General features: G+C 42.9%; 1 protein-coding gene across 2 annotated transcripts in view; it reads left to right on the forward strand.

Annotated features, from left to right (window-relative positions):
* The window catches only part of IPO11 (importin 11), a 217,835-nt gene that overhangs the window by 35,329 nt on the left and 165,585 nt on the right, over positions 1-16,921 (forward strand). For both annotated transcript variants that reach the window (XM_003265977.4, XM_030799092.1), the window contains exons 4-5: positions 2,131-2,203; positions 6,143-6,346. In XM_003265977.4, coding sequence (XP_003266025.1) covers positions 2,131-2,203; positions 6,143-6,346 — 277 coding nt within the window. The remainder of the gene's footprint in view (positions 1-2,130; positions 2,204-6,142; positions 6,347-16,921) is intronic.

Here is a 16,921-nt window from a genome sequence, read left to right on the forward strand (position 1 = left end):
ACACCATCTCAGCTCACTACAGCCTCTGCCTCCCAGATTCAAGCAGTTCTCATGCCTCAGCTTCCCGAGGAGCTGGGATTACAAGCAAGCGCCACCATGCCCAGCTAAATTTTGTATTTTTAGTAGAGACAGGGTTTTACCATATTGTCCAGGCTGGTCTTGAACTCCTGGCCTCAAGTGATCTTCCTGCCTCGGCCTCCCAGAGTGCAGGGATTACAGGCGTGAGCTACTTTGTCCAGCCTCACACCTTGTTTTCTGTATGTCTTGATATTTGTTCCCTTTTTTTTCTTTCTTTCTTTACTTTAGATTACAGTAGTTTCTCCTGTCTGCAGATGATAGGTTCCAAGACTCCCAGTGGATGCCTGAAACTGTGGATAGTCCTGAGTCATGTATTTAGTATGTTTTTTTTTTTTTTTTTTTCAGTCTGATGACAAGATAGCTACTAGATGTCTAGTGGGCAGGTAGTATGTACAGCATGGGTATGCTTGACAAAGGAATAATTCATGTCCCAGGCCAGACAGGGCAGGACAGCATGAGATTTCATCATGCTATTCAGGATGCTATGCTATTCATAACCTATGAATTTTCCATTCCGTTCATTGAATCTGCTTCATTGATGGTAGATTACTGAAACCATGGAAAGTAAAGGAGGACAACTATATTCAAGACATTTTTTATTACTCAATTTTACTCTAAAACGTTTAGTATGTTTTCATTACTTAAGTGATTATAACATGGACCCTTGATATTCCTGTATTAGTACTTTACTTTTTTAAAAAAACTTTGTTTTGTTTTGTTTTTAGAGACAGGGTCTTGCTCTGTTGCCCAGGCTGGAATGCAGTGGCACAATCATAACTCACTGCAGCCTCGAACTGCTGGGCTCAAGAAATCCTCCTGTCTCAGCCTCCCGAGTACCTCGGACTACAGGTGTATGCCACCATGTTCTGCTAATTTTTTTTAGTTTTAATTTTTTGTAGAGACGGGATCTTGCTATGTTGCCCAGGCTTATCTTGAACTCCTGGCCCCAAGCAATCCTTCTATCTCAGCCTCACATAGGATTGGGATTACAGGCATGAGCCACGACGGCTGGCCCTTTACTTTTTCTAGTTAATGCCAGAACCTTGTAGTAATGCGTTAATTCTGTGTAAATCCCTCTTGTCTTTAATGCTATTGTTGTTGTGTGCTTTAATTTAATTTAATTAATTTAATTCTGATACCCAGAATGGAAAACGTTAAAATGAGGCATTAAAATTTAATGTACGTTTACTATTTAAAAAAATATTTAAGAGACAAGGACTTGTTCTGTTACCCAGGCTGGAGTGCAGTGGTGCAATCATAGCTCACTGCAGCCTTGACCTCTTGGGCTCAAACGATCCTTCTGCATTGGCCTCCCAAAAGTGCTAGTATTACAGGCCTGAGCCACTGTGCCTGGCCTTAATTTTAAAATTAACAACACATTCATACGTGTGTATTCAACATGGATACAGTCTTATACAGTAGTGTTCTCCTTTCCTGTCCAGTAGCTTTCTATTTTCCTTTCTCATACGCAGTCAAAATTATTAGTATTGTGTTTGTTCTTTTTGGAGATGTTTAAAGTGAAAGGTTTAAGCCAGCTGATTTCTAGTAAGTCACCCATCCCAAATATTCCCTGTTTCTGAATCTCTTGCCCCATAGAATAATCTCACACAGATTTTATGAAAGAAGCCAATGGAGTGGCAATATTTACTTGTATAGATTTTTTTTTAGCTGTCTATTGTTTTTTGTGGGCAACTATTTTTACATCAACAAAAGTGAACATCAAATATGTTAATTACCTGGATTTGTTTTATTTCCTCTCGCTTACTGTGTGGTGCTTCCCATTTATTCAATTGTAAAGGAATTTTATGCTTCCGACTTATCTGATGTGCCAACGTATAAGTATTAGAAATAATCTTATTCATTTACCAGAACCAATTAGGGACAATTTAGAAGACTTTTTATTGTTAAAGTTCACAGTAGTGCCAATTTACAAAAACCAATCAGAGACACATGTTTGAAAGGCTTTTTATTATTAAAATTTATAGTAGTGCTTACCTACATTTATTATTAGTTGGCATTCTTTTGCATAATCGATATTTTTTTTTTTTACAGCGCTCTCTCAGAGGAGGAGAAAACTACTCTGCGTGCAGGGCTCATCACCAACTTCAATGAACCAATAAACCAGGTTAGTGAGAAATGAATGCTAATTTTTCTTTTAATTTGTACTGCTTTTCCAAGCTAATTTTATATTCTGGCATTAAAATCAAAAATAAATAAAAATATCACTATTACACTATTTTCATTTGTGATGTTTTTATTTTAAAATTTTGAGATCTATTTGTAACGTTGAATAATTTTGATTAGATTTGGTTATTAATTATTTAAAGCCCAGAAGTCATTTTAAGGTATACTTGTATTCTTTTCAGCTTTCTCATTTTATGAGCCTGTATTTAAAGCAAATCTCTCTATATAGTCATGTGATGCCTAATGTTATTTTGGACAATAGTGGACTGCATATATAATCTTGGTCTCATAGGATTATAATGGAACTGAAAAGTTCCCACCCATTGACATCACAGCTGTCCTAATATTGTAGTGCAATGAATGTATTACTCATTATTTTGTGGTGATGTTGGTGTAAACAAACCTATTGCACTGCTGCTAGTCTCACAAAAGTATAGCACATACAATTATTATACATTCTGTGATATTCACACAACCACAGAATGACACATTTCTCAGAACATATCTCTGTTGTTAAGTGATACATGGTTATATTTGTAGTCTTACTGCACAAGAATTAATTTTAATGATTATAATTTTTAGATTATCTTCCCCACCATTTAAAAGAAAAACTCAGAATGACTTCAGGTTTTTTTCTATTGGTTGTATCCATCAGATTTTCAATTCCTACTATTCTGTGGCAGCTAGATAGTAAATTATGTACGGTTTTATCTTTTTTTTTTTTTTTTTTTTTTTTTTTGAGACGGAGTCTCACTCTGTCGCCCAGGCTGGAGTGCAGTGGCGCAATCTCGGCTCACTGCAAGCTCCGCCTCCCGGGTTCAAGCCATTCTCCTGCCTCAGCCTCCCGAGTACCTGGGACTACAGGCGCCCACCACCACGCCTGGCTAATTTTTTGTATTTTTAGTAGAGACGGGGTTTCACTGTGTTGGCCAGGATGGTCTCGATCTCCTGACCTCATGATCCGCCCGCCTCGGCCTCCCAAAGTGCTGGGATTACAGGCGTGAGCCCCTGCGCTCGGCCTTATCTTTTTTTTTATATTGAGGTTTTTCTTCTAAGAATAAAATAAGTTTTGCTTATAGGTACAATAATTCTTAAGTTTTTTCAGGATAATACTTGGTTATGCTTGATTTTTAAAATTGAGCTATTAAAGCACAATTGTATTTGGCAGTATTTCTAATACAATTTTATTTTGACCTGTTTAAATGATCTCAGTTCTTTGCCCTTTCTTGACAAAGGAGCTGAAGCATAATGGAGAAAAACAGAGTTACCTTTAATGGGGCAGGAGGTGATTAGGGAGGGGTTTGTGTTACTGAGCGGTGAACAACTGCCTAATTGTTCTTTCAGCTAGCATTTGGGAAACTGATATGTAGAAATATCATTATTTAAATGCCCAGTATTTGGCGTTTCTTTCTACTTTTAGGTCAGGATTCTTTTTTATTATTTTTTTTTTGCACACAAAACAATAAACATTTTCTAAAAGTACATACAAACAAAAAGATGCATATCAAACATATTAGGAAGGTTGCACATGGGAAGATGGGGATTAGAAATGGGGGGTGGGAATTAAAGAAAATAAATGAGAGAGGGACTTTGTATGGATCAATGATAATAATTCAATCCTCTATTTGACAAAGAAGGAGAAGGAAGAGGAAGAAAAAGAAAGTGGGATAAAGGATCAGAAAGGGAGGAAAATAGAAAAAATTAGAGTATGACTCCAGGGTAGACCTGTTTTGTTGTCGCTTGGTTCGTTGGTTGGTCAGTTGTATTTTTCATATGTTTCGCCATGTTGGCCAGGCTGGTCTCGAACTCCTAGCCTCAAGTGAACAACCCACCTCGGCCTCCCAGAGTACTGGGACTACAGGCGTGAGCCACCACGTCCAGCCCCCACATTGCTTCTGGCCTCTGTGGTAGACCTCCCAGACAGGGTGGCTGGGCAGAGGCGCTCCCCACATCCCAGACGGGGCGGCTGGGCAGAGACGCTCCTCACTTCCCAGATGGGGTGGCGGCCGGGCAGAGGGGCTCCTCACTTCCCAGATGGGGCGGCCGGGCAGAGGCGCTCCTCACATCCCAGACGATGGGTGGCCGGGCAGAGGCGCTTGTCACATCCCAGACGATGGGTGGCCGGGCATAGGCGCTCCTCACTTCCCAGACAGGGCGGCCGGGCAGAGGGCTCCTCACTTCTTCCCAGACGGGGCGGCGGGCAGAGACGCTCCTCACTTCCCAGATGGGGTGGCGGCCGGGCAGAGGGGCTCTTCACTTCCCAGATGGGGCGGCCGCACAGAGGCGCTCCTCACTTCCCAGATGGGGTGGCCGGGCAGAGGCGCTCCTCACTTCTTCCCAGACTGGGAGGCCGGGCAGAGACGCTCCTCACTTCCTAGACAGGGTGGTGGCCGGGCAGAGGCGTTCCTCACTTCCCATACGGGGCGGGCGGGCAGAGGCGCTCCTACTTCCCATACGGGGCGGCCGGGCAGAGGCGCTCCTCACTTCCCAGACGGGGCGGCCGGGCAGAGGCACTCCTCACTTCCCAGACGGGGCGGCCGCGCAGAGGCGCTCCTCACTTCCCAGACGGGGCGGCCGGGCAGAGGCGCTCCTCACTTCCCAGATGGGGCGGCCGCGCAGAGGCGCTCCTCACTTCCCAGACGGGCGGCCGGCAGAGGCGCTCCTCACTTCTCCCAGACGGGGCGGCTGGCAGAGTTGCTCCTCACATCCCAGACGATGGGCGGCCGGGCAGAGGCGCTCCTCACATCCCACACGATGGACGACCAGGCAGAGACGCTCCTCACTTCCTAGACGGGGTGGCGGCTGGGCAGAGGCGCTCCTCACCTCCCAGACGGGGCAGCCGGGCAGAGGAGCTCCTCATAGCCCAGACGATGGGCGGCCAGGCAGAGACGCTCCCCACCTCCCAGACGGGGCGGCGGCCGGGCAGAGGCTGCAATCCCAGCACCCTAAGAGGCCAAGGCAGGCGGCTGGGAGGCAGAGGCTGCAGCGAGCCAAGACCACGCCACCGCACTGCAGCCCGGGCAACAGCGAGCACCGAGTGAGCGAGCCTCCGTCTGCAGTCCCAGCACCTCTAGAGGCCGAGGCGGGCAGACCACCGGAGGTCAGGAGCTGGAGACCAGCCTGGCCGACATGGCGAAACCGCGCCTCCAGCCAAAGGAGAAAAACCAGGGAGGGGTGGTGGCGCGCGCCGGCAATCCCAGGCAGCCCGCAGGCCAGGGCAGGAGAATCACGGGAGCCGGACACAGGGAGTCTGCAGCGAGCCAAGTGTACTCCAGCCTGGGCCACAGAGAGAAGAAAAGAAAAAAAAAAAAAAAAAAAGCTAGGTCAGGATTCTTAAACTTCATGGTCACAGGATCTCGTTATACTGCTAAAATTGAAGACCTTAAAGAGTTATATCTGTTGATATTTACTGTATTATAAATTAAAACTGAGAAACTTAAAAATATTAGTGTAAAAAATAAAATACTCATCAACATAGCAGTTTTGGAAATGAGCAATAGTAGCTATTTCCAAAACAATAAAAATTTAGTGAGAAAGGTGGCATTGGCTTGCATTTTTAGGGTCTGGCTATTTAAGGGAAGACATCTAGGTTTTCATATCTGCTTCTTCATTTACTCTGTTGTGATACATGGTAGATGTTATATGAAGAAAACCTCGTTTCACACTGACAGATAATTGGGTAAAGGAGGACCTCATAGGTCCCAGAAAGGGTCTTAGCTCTACCAGGGGTCCATGGGCCACACTTTGAGAACCACTGTTTAAGCAGTCATTCAGTGAAATTGTATTCATTTTTGTCAAATGTATAATTAACAAGGTGATTTTTCACCGTGAATGCATTCCTTATCTATTGCCTTGATTCCGTTTAATTTTTTCCTTTCAGATTGCAACTCAGATTGCAGTGCTGATTGCAAAAGTTGCTAGATTGGATTGTCCCAGACAGTGGCCTGAACTAATTCCCACTCTTATAGAGTCTGTTAAAGTCCAGGATGATCTTCGACAGCACAGAGCATTACTTACCTTCTATCATGTTACCAAGACACTGGCATCTAAACGACTTGCTGCTGATAGAAAACTATTTTATGATGTAAGTGATTTCACATAGTTAAATTTGATTATGAAAATTGTGCGGCTGGGCACGGTGGCTCATGCCTGGAATCCCAGCACTTGGGGAGGCTGAGGTGGGTGGATCACGAGATCAGGCCTGGCCAACATGGTGAAACCCCGTCTCTACTAAAAACTACAAAAATTAGCCGGGCATGGTGGCACGTGCCTGTGGTTCCAGCTACTCAGGAGGCTGAGGCAGAAGGATTGCTTGAACTCAGGAGGTGGAGGTTGCAATGAGCCGTGATTATGTCACTGCACTCCAGCCTGGGCAACAGGGCGAGACTCCGTCTCAAAAAAAGAAAAAAAAAAGAAAATTGTGCTACTTGTAAAAAAACATGACTGTAGTTTTACTTCTGTTGATGTTTTTTGAAAGACTTAATTCTTTCTCATTTTAAGCTGGGCAGTGATATGAATAAAAAGATCACTTAGTTGCTAGTGAGGAGAATTGGTTGTTGGATACACTCTGAAGGCAAGGAGATCAGTTTGAGGCAAAGGAAGTAGTTCAGATGAGATGATACGTCTCTTAAATGAAGCTGTGGTAAAGGGAACAATTAGGTGGGCATAGAGTTGAAATTTAGGAGGAGAATTGATACGTCTGGGTAATTGAAGGATGTAGGGCAGATATAGGAAGGAGTTTGACATAAGTAGGGAGTGACAGCCGTTTATCAGGTTTTTTGCACCTTTTTTTTGGTTTTGGGTTCGTGTGTGTGTGTGTGTTTTGAGACAGGGTTTTGTTCTGTTTTTGGTCTTGTGTGTGTGTGTGTGTGTGTGCGCGTTTTGAGACAGGGTTTTGTTCTATCACCCAGGGTGTAGTACAGTGGCATGATCATAGCTCACTACAGCCTTGACCTCCTTGGCTCAAACCATCCTCCTACCTCAGCCTCACGAGTAGCTAGGACTACAGGTACACTCCACTACGCCCAGATGGTTTTTTAATTTTTTTTAGAGATGAAATCTCACTGTGTTACCCATGCTTTAAAGTATTTTTAACAGTGTTCTTTGTTACCTTATGTAAATGTAGAGAAATTAAAGGTATATAATTTTAAGTCTTATTATACGGTCACATGATAGGGCTCAAGAAACTATTTCAGGGGGAGGGGGGAGGGACAGCATTAGGAGATACACCTAATGCTAAATGACGAGTTAATGGGTGCAGGAAATCAACATGGCACATGGATACATATGTAACAAACCTGCACATTGTGCACATGTACCCTAAAACCTAAAGTATAATAAATAAATAAATAAATAAATAAATAAATAAAACAAACACACACACAAAAAAAGAAACTATTTCAGGTCTGTTCTGAATCATGCTGCCCTCCAAAAAAGAAGAGGGTGACATGGTGTTTTGTAGAAAGATTTTTCTTCTTTCTTTTTCTCCTCTAAATGTACTTTAAATATTGCTCATGCTTTTCCCTAAATTAGCAGGCTTTTCCTTGGGAGCTTCCAGAGTTCCTTTTACTTTTGAATTTAGCATGTGGTCTTAAGCAGCTTTTCGTAGACCTCCTTCTGACTTTTGCTCTCGTCTCTACTTCACTGTCTGTGATTAGAGATGCTTCATTCTTAAGGAGGTAGCCTAGTCCTATAATGTGGAAAGGAATCAGTGAAGAATATGAAGCATGTGGAAGAGAAGGGATGTAATGGAAGGAACCAAGTGAAGAGAGAGTTCTAGAAGAAAATACTTGTCCTAGTCTTTTTATGTTGCCTTTATTCTTTCACAAAGAATTGGCCAACTTTTTGTTCTGAGGACTCGATTTTATCTTGGACTCACAGTGTAGAGCCTTTTGTTTGAGTATGGACTGGGGAAGGGGGTGGGAAGAGCAGTGTATAACCTTGAGCTGTCTTCCATGTCAAAAACATTCGTTTTCAATCTGTTATACACAGACTGAGAGGTATCTGAACCACACCTTTGGAATCCTCACTTTGAGTATACGGCTTGGCAATTTGCATTTTTAACAAGCTCCCCATAGAATTTTTATATACACCAAAGTTTACGTCAGACCACATTGTGTCCTTTTCATTTTTAACTCAATGGGTTTAAATAGCCAGTCTTGGCCGGGCGCGGTGGCTCACACCTGTAATCCCAGCACTTTGGGAGGCTGAGACAGGTGGATCCTGAGGTCAGGAGATCGAGACCATCCTGGCTAATGGTGAAAACCTATCTCTACTAAAAATACAAAAAAAAAATAGCCGGGCGTGGTGGCAGGCGCCTGTAGTCCCAGCTACTGGGGAGTCTGAGGCAGGAGAACGACGTGAACCTGGGAGGCAGAGCTTGCAGTGAGCCGAGATTGCAGCACTGCACTCCAGCCTGGGTGACAGAGAGAGACTCCATCTCAAAAAAAAAAAAAAAATTAAATAAATAAATAAATAGGCAGTCTTATGTTCATCCTAGGATATTGTATGTAAGAGAAATTATTTTTGATAGCCTAAGGTTGTTTTTCAAATCCCTTTCACTTTTGCTTGATTTCTAGCGAGGACTAAGGAAATGGACTATTTACTCACCCAAGTCTTTCTGTGAAATTGATTTTCCTTTTCCTCTGTTTTATCCTCACCTCAAACCCTTCACTTCTAGGACTACTTTTTTGTTGGGGAGAGTCTCAAAATCAATTGTCTAGAAGATTCTTTTTTTTTTTTTTCCCGAGATGGAGTCCCACTCTTTCACTCAGGCTGGAGTGCAGTGGCACAATCTCGGCTCACTGCAGGCTACGCCCCCCGGGGTTCACGCCATTCTCCTGCCTCAGCCTCCCGCCTAGCTGGGACTACAGGCGCCTGCCACCTCGCCTGGCTAATTTTTTGTATTTTTTTTAGTAGAGACGGGGTTTCACCGTGTTAGCCAGAATGGTCTCGATCTCCTGACCTCATGATCCGCCCACCTCGGCCTCCCAAAGTGCTGGGATTACAGGCGTGAGCCACCACGCCCGGCCTGTCTAGAAGATTCTTGGTTACAGTTAACTGTTATTAAAGGCTACCAGTCTATAGAAGTTTTAATTCCTATTTCAACTTTATCAAAGTTTACTCTCTCATACGTTGCCTTACAGGTACACTTTATATTTAGTCGAGGCAATCTCCCCAGATTGTAGAGATCATCAGGGCCTTAAGCTGGATAGCTTGTGTGAGTTAGCTTCTTGCTTGTTTTTTTTTTTTTGTACTATGAGGCTAGTTCTTCTCCATATAGAAAGAAGTATATGCTTAATTAGCATCTTGTAGTTACTTTCAGTGTAGTAGTTATCACATTGTGCTGACTTGTAATTGTTGACTTATTTTTCTTAGATTCACTACAGTGTAGCTTTTATTTCTGTCATCCTACTGCATAGTCTAAAAGAGTACACATAATGATTGATGCTCAATAACTGTAACGTGAATGAACAATAGGAGACTTATTCTTATTAGATGCCTGCTGGATTTCAGAATGATATAGTGCAAAACTTCAAAAAGCAGGATTTTTGAGAGATTAGTCAAAGCTAGAGATACCTGGAAAAAATTCAGATTAGCACTTTTTATTTTGGAATGGAGCAGCTGAACCTGGAGATAGGGACTATAGTAGGGACTAGGAAGGGTATCCTGTCTAATGCGGTTGAGGTACAAGATGTGTAGTTAATTGAAGGTAGCATATGTGGGAAGACATTATTATAAAGAGCAATTTTGCTAGTTAATACAGCTGTGCCTATTATTTTGGTAATCTGAAGCATGGAAAATCTTCCTTTTAATAATAAAGGAAGATGCAAAGATGGTCCTCAAGTACCAGATTAGTTTCCTACATAAAAAAATGTAGGGGCTGGGCTCACGCCTGTAGTCCCAGCACTTTGGGAGGCCGTGGTGGGCAGATCACCTGAGGTTGGGAGTTCGAGACCAGCCTGGGCAACATGGTGAAACCCTGTCTCTACTAAAAATTCAAAAAAAATTAGCTGGGCATGGTGGTGCACGCCTGTAATCCCAGCTACTCAGGAGGCTGAGGCAGGAGAATCAGTTGAACCCAGGAGGTGGAGGCTGCAGTGAACTGAGATTGCGCCACTGCACTCCAGCCTAGACGACAGAGAGAGAGATGCTGTCTTGGCTCACTACAACCTTTGCCTCCTAGCTTCAAGCAATTCTTGTTCCTTAGCCTCCTGAGTAGCTAGGATTACAGACAGACATGCGCCACCGTGCCCAGCTAATTTTTGTATTTTTAGTAAAGACAGGGTTTCGTCATGTTGCCCAGGTTGGCCTCAAACTCCTAGCCTCAAGCGATCCACCTGTCTCAGCCTCCCAAAGTGCTGGGATTACAGGCGTGAAACACTGCGCTTGGCCAGGAATTCATTTTCTTTCTTTTGAGAAGGGGTGTCGCTCTGTTGCCCAGACTGGAGTGCAGGGGCACGATCTTGGCTTACTGCAACGTCCACCTCCCAGGTTCAGCGCCCCCAGTAGCTGGGTTTGCAGGTGGACGCCACCATGCCTGGCTAATTTTTGTGTTTTTAGTAGAGATGGGGTTTTGCCATGTTGGCCAGGCTGGTCTCCAACTCCTGACCTCAGATGATCCACCCTCCCAAAATGCTGGGATTACAGGCGTGAGCCACCATACCCGGCCAGGAATTCATTTTCTATAAAACAGTATGCCTTTACATATAAACCTAAATATAATAAAATGGACATTAACTACAGTTAAAATCCAAAGTCTCTAAAAATAAGGAAATTTAAGGTACAGGTAGTAATTGTAATGAAGTTGTAAGTATGTTAAACTAAGTAATGTCCCCAAATCACGATGTGTAACACACAAAAGTATATGCTGCATAGTGCAGTGGCACAAACATAGGTGTCTACAACCTTGACCTCCTAGGCTCAAGGAATCCCCCCACCTCAGCCTCCCAAGTAGCTGGGACCACAGGCGCATATGACCATGCCCGGCCTGGATATTAGGGATTAATCTTAAATTTTTACTTCTGTCTAACAGTCACTCAACAGTTATTGAATGCTGACTGTGTACAAGAGATATGTACAATATTATGGGAGACAGAAGACAGAATTGGTAGTCTCTTGACAGTTCATGTGGAAGAACACAACCCCCCATTTAGTAAGCTATTAAAATCTGACATGGGGCCGGGTGTGGTGGCTCACGCCTGTAATCCTGGCACTTTAGGAGGCTGAGGTGGGTGGATCATGAGGTCAGGAGTTCAAGACCAGCCTGGCCAACATGGTGAAACCCCGTCTGTACTAAAAATACAAAAATTAGCCGGGTGCCTGTAATCCCAGCTACTCGGGAGCCTGAGGCAGGAGAATCGCTTCAACCCAGGAGGCGGAGATTGCAGTGAGCCGAGATCATGCCACTGCACTCTAGCCTGGGCAACAGAGCAAGACTCTGTCTCGGGGAGCGGGGGGGGAGTCTGCCATGGAAGAAAACAAAACTATATTGCATTATTATTATGCTCATGGCTAAAACTTAGCCGAATTTTAAAAGCTAAAAGGTTTATGATGAATAATGTTCTCATTGGGCTGGACATGGTGACTCATGCCTGTAATCCCAGCACTTTGGAAAGCTGAGGTGGGAGGATCCTTGGGGCCAGGAGTTTGAGACCAGTCTAGGCAACATAGTGAGATCCTATCTCTACAAAAAATAAAAAAATTAGGCATGGTGGTTTATGTATGTCATTCTGGTTACTTGGGAGGCTGAGGCGGGAGGATTACTTAAGCCTAGGAGTTTGAGGCTGTAGTGAGATATGATTGTACTAGCCTAGAAGACAGTGTTAGACCATGTGTCTAAAACATAATAGTAATAGTGTTTCTGCTAAGCAACACATGAATTATTTGGATGATAAGGGTGAAAGAATGCTGTGTGGCAAGGTGAAGTCAAGTTACAGTACTTCAGAAGGTCATCGTGATGAATTACTGTATTTTCTAAACAAAGGAGAACTGCATAGCTGCTTTGAGATGGGTTGGTTAGTGTAAGATAGATCACTCACCCTCATAGCAGAGACTTGCAGACTTACTCCTTGTCAACTTAAGACTTCATGATGTGGTCCTTAGGGGAAGTTTCCAAATAATTGAAATTATGAATGCTAAATTTGAGAATGCCAAGGCACCACTTCCATGGTGTAGCTCCAGCCTGCAAGATATTTACAGTGCAGTAAAATTTATTTAAAAGATAAATGCCGGCCGGGTGCGGTGGCTCACGCCTGTAATCCCAGCACTTTGGGAGGCCAAGGCGGGTGGATCACAAGCTCAGGAGATCAAGAACATCCTGGCTAACACGGTGAAACCCCGTCTCTACTAAAAATACAAAAATTAGCTGGGTGTGGTGGCGGGCACCTGTAGTCCCAGCTACTCGGGAGGCTGAGGCAGGAGAATGATGTGAACCCGGGAGGTGGAGCTTGCAGTGAGCTGAGATCGCGCCACTGCACTCCAGCCTGGGCAACAGAGCAAGACTCTGTCTCAAAAAAAAAAAAAAAAAAAGATAAATGCCTTTGTGAGCAAGTCATCAAATAGGTTTAATAGATCTTATTTTCACTTTTGTTTTGTTGATTTTAATTGTACATTAAATGCCATGTTGATTCTGTTTCTTATCTCTTGCTCTGTGTAATTTTATAGTGGCTTTTTTTCCCCCTGGGGATTGAGTCTTGCTCTGTCACCCAGGCTGGGGTGCAGTGGTGTGATCTCAGCTCACTGCAACTTCTACCTCCCAGGTTTAAGTGATTGTCTTTCCTCAGCCTCCTGAGTAGCTGGGATTACAGGCGCATGCCGCTATGCCCAGCCAATTTTTGTACTTTTAGTAGGGACAGGGTTTTGCCACATTGGCCAGGCTGGTCTCAAACTTCTGACCTCAAATGATCCGCCCGCGTTGATGTCCTGAAGTGTTGGGATTACAGGCGTGAGCCATCGCGCCCGGCCTATATTGGCTTTTTAAGTACATTATTTAAAGAATGACTCTCTTAAAGGGTCATTTGTGCTGTGAACCTGTGTGGGGATTTGAGGCTGTGCATGTGTGTGTCTAGGCTTATATTAATATCAAGGTGAAAAATAACTTTTTGGTCGGAAATTAGTGGAGGAGAGACTCAAGGTGACAGACTTGGTTCAAAAGAAAAGAGCTGTGCACTGAACAGAAGAGATTTTGAATATAGCATGGTACGTATTCTTCCTGTATTGATTCATAAAGCCTCTTGTCTGAGTCCTAGTTAAGGGCCTGGAATAAGAATGAAAATTCCAAAACTATCCTCCAAGTATCTAAAAGTTGCTTTTGAAACAGTGCTGATTTATACCTTACCCATCCATCTATTTATCTGACAAATATTTGTATTCTTACTCTATGCAATCACTTTACGGGATGCCTGAGATAGAGCTGTGGAAAGGTAGGGGCCCACCCAGGGAGTAGAGTAGTTTTACTCTTTTTTTTTGTTCCTCCTCCTTACTGAGTTGATATTTTGGATACATGAGAACAGTGTGTAGGCATTAAGTGGCTGAAGAGAGGTGTAAGGCTGTTGCTAGGGTAAGAGACTTAGAGAACTGAAAGATGGGCCACAGTGTCCCTCCTGGGCCTGAGCTATATCACTGGCAGGTTTGAAAACAAAATGAAAATTAGATTTTACTTTAAAAAGCATGTAAGTAACAAATGCTATAGGTCTTTAGGAATGTCCTTCATTGACAGTAAATAAATAAATATTAGTTGAGGCTGGGTGCAATGGCTCACGCCTGTAATCCCAGCACTTTGGAAATCCGAGGCAGGTGGATCATGAGGTCAGGAGTTTGAGACCAGCCTGGCCAACATGGTGAAAACCTGTCTCTACTAAAAGTACAAAAAATACCTGGGTGTGGTGGCGGGTGCCTGTAATCCCAGCTACTTGGGAGGCTGAGGCAGGAGAATCATTTGAACCTGGGAAGCAGAGGTTGCAGTGAGCCGAGATTGTGCCGTTGCACTCCAGCCTGGGCAATAGGGCAAGACTCCGTCTCAAAAAATAAATAAATAAATATTAGTTGAGAGACATCAGCAGTTTGGCTGGAACTTGCTTTTGAGATAGATCTTGTACCTACTAAAGCTTCTGGCTTGATACATTTTGGTAATTTAATATATATTTATGTCATAGTTAAGTGGAAAGCAAATTTATACTTAAGCCTTTTTTTTTTTTTTTTTTTTTTTTTGAGACAGAGTCTTGCTCTGTTACCCGGGCTGGAGTGCAGTGGTGCAATCTCGGTTCACTGCAATCTCCGCCTCCCAGGTTCAAGCAGTTTTTCTGCCTCTGCATCCCAAGTAGCTGGGACTTCAGGCGTGTGCCAACATGCCCGGCTAATTTTGTATTTTTAGTAGAGGGGGGAGTTTCACCATATTGGCCAGGCTGGTCACGAACTCCTGAGCTTATGGTCCACTAGCCTTGGCCTCCCGAATTGCCGGGATTACAGGCCTGAGTCACTGCATCTGGCCTACTTAAGTCTTATTAACAAAAAAACGGATTATTACTAAAATAACCTTTTTAGTTATTGTTAAGAATACAGGTGTTTTTAAAATTGAAAATACATTTTAAAAACATGGAAAAGTAAAGAAAAATATTAACTGCCATGTAACTATTACCTAAATCTAATAGTCAACATTTTGCTGTTTTTGCTTTCTGACTTTTTTTGAGCTATTTTAATGGAATTTAAATATTTTTTTAACTAAATTCTTCAACATTTATCTGTGAAAAGATAGATTTATTTTTTAAGTATTTAACTTTTATCATCCTGAGGAAGTAAAAAGTGATTTAATATCATTTAATACTTTTATCCAGTTTTCTAGATTGTTCTCAAACACATTTTTAGAAGTGGCTTGAGCCAGAAAAATGAATAAGGTGCATTTGACATGTCTTTTACAAATCTTTTAATTTTGAATAGTATTGACTTCCTCCCTCTCCCCCTTAAAAATGCCATTGACTTGTTAAAAAAAACTAGATTAGTTGTCTTGCAGGATGCCCCGCCTTCTACATTTGTTGATTATATACCTTGCTGATTAGGTTCAGGCTAAGCAGATTTTGGCATCTATAGCGAATATTTTTTGTCTCAGTATTAGTTATGAATTATTTAATACATGAACTTTGATGTAAAACTTTTTTGGTGCTAATGTTTCTTTTTTTTTTTTTTTTTTTTTTTTTGAGATGGAGTCTCGCTCGATGTCTCCCAGGCTGGAGTGCAGTGGCGCAATCTCGGCTCACTGCAGGCTCCGCCTCCCGGGTTCACGCCCTTCTCCTGCCTCAGCCTCTCTGGTAGCTGAGACTACAGGCGCCCGCCACCACGCCCGGCTAATTTTTTTGTATTTTTAGTAGAGACGGGGTTTCAGCGTGGTCTCGATCTCCTGACCTCGTGATCCGCCCGCCTCGGCCTCCCAAAGTGCTGGGATTACAAGCGTGAGCCACCGCGCCCGGCGGTGCTAATGTTTCTTAAGGGAAAATTATGAAGACAACAATTCTGAGGGTAAAAAAGTTTAAGAATATTTGAAATGCTAAAATACTTACTGTGTAATGGTTAGCTTTTGATACTTTGGAGTCAAGGCTTTGGGCTTCTCAGTTACAGCCACTAAGCAGTCAGTAGGTGGCACTGTTTCTTCTGGTTTAGAAATAGAAAATGTTAAGTATTTGGGGGTTTCATGAACTAGTACCTTACATGTTTCATTAAATAGTTAATTTGCATATTGTCTCACTGAATATTCCTTCCCCCCTCCACATTTTTTAGAATCACATGTGAAAAAAATATTTTTATTTCTCCTGCTTGGTTGCTTTATTACTTACTCTTTTCCAGCTAAGCCTTCTGTAAGCATGTATCAGTTGGTGTTTTCTGGAGCAGATAGGAGGTATACAGGGCTTGTGAATATCTTAGTTGGCAACGGTTATTTCCTGTGGTTTCTTCTTTATTCCTGTTGTTTCTTCTTTCTTTATCTCTCTCCCTGCGTTTACTGAAAGGTAAAGGCTGAAAGGTGTTAAAAACTTTTCAAACACTTGTAAAGGATGATAAAACAGACTTTATTCAGATGAGACTGCTGCAGTGGGGTTTTGCAGTAGGGGAGAAAAATTGTGCTCAACTCTGAATACAAGGAAAAGTGGGAGTTTATTGCCAAGGAGCAGGGATGGAAAGGGTGGGAGGTTGGGGGTGGGGTGAGGGATTGAGAGGATGGAAAATTACTAAAAAGAATCATCAGGGATGAGAGGGGCTTCCTGGCCAAACTGACCTAATAGGATTCTTGCCGAAAGCAACATGATTAGATATTGATGATATCAGATGTCAAGGATAGGGGATTCTGGCTAAACCAACATAGCAAGATTTCTTGGTAAAATTGGGTGACGCAAAGAGCAGACATTTTGGAAGTCCAAAAGTAGAAGCCCAGTTAGGATAAAGATTCAGAAAGAAAAGCCTAACTAAAGTTTGGTCAAGGAGAGGCTCTTTGTCGAAAGATAGTGCTATTGCTTCTTCATTCCAGCCATTTGTGTAGAGACCTTTCGTAGGCTAGCTAGAGAGTCTTGAATTGGGACTTTTTTAAGAGATGCCCGATGTCCTTAACTATTAGGTTTTTGTTTTTAAATTTCCATACTATTGTTTCTTTTTAAATTTCTGTCTCAAATGCTAT

This window comes from Nomascus leucogenys, chromosome 18 (genome assembly GCF_006542625.1).
Source record: "Nomascus leucogenys isolate Asia chromosome 18, Asia_NLE_v1, whole genome shotgun sequence".
Classification (NCBI taxonomy): domain Eukaryota; kingdom Metazoa; phylum Chordata; class Mammalia; order Primates; family Hylobatidae; genus Nomascus; species Nomascus leucogenys.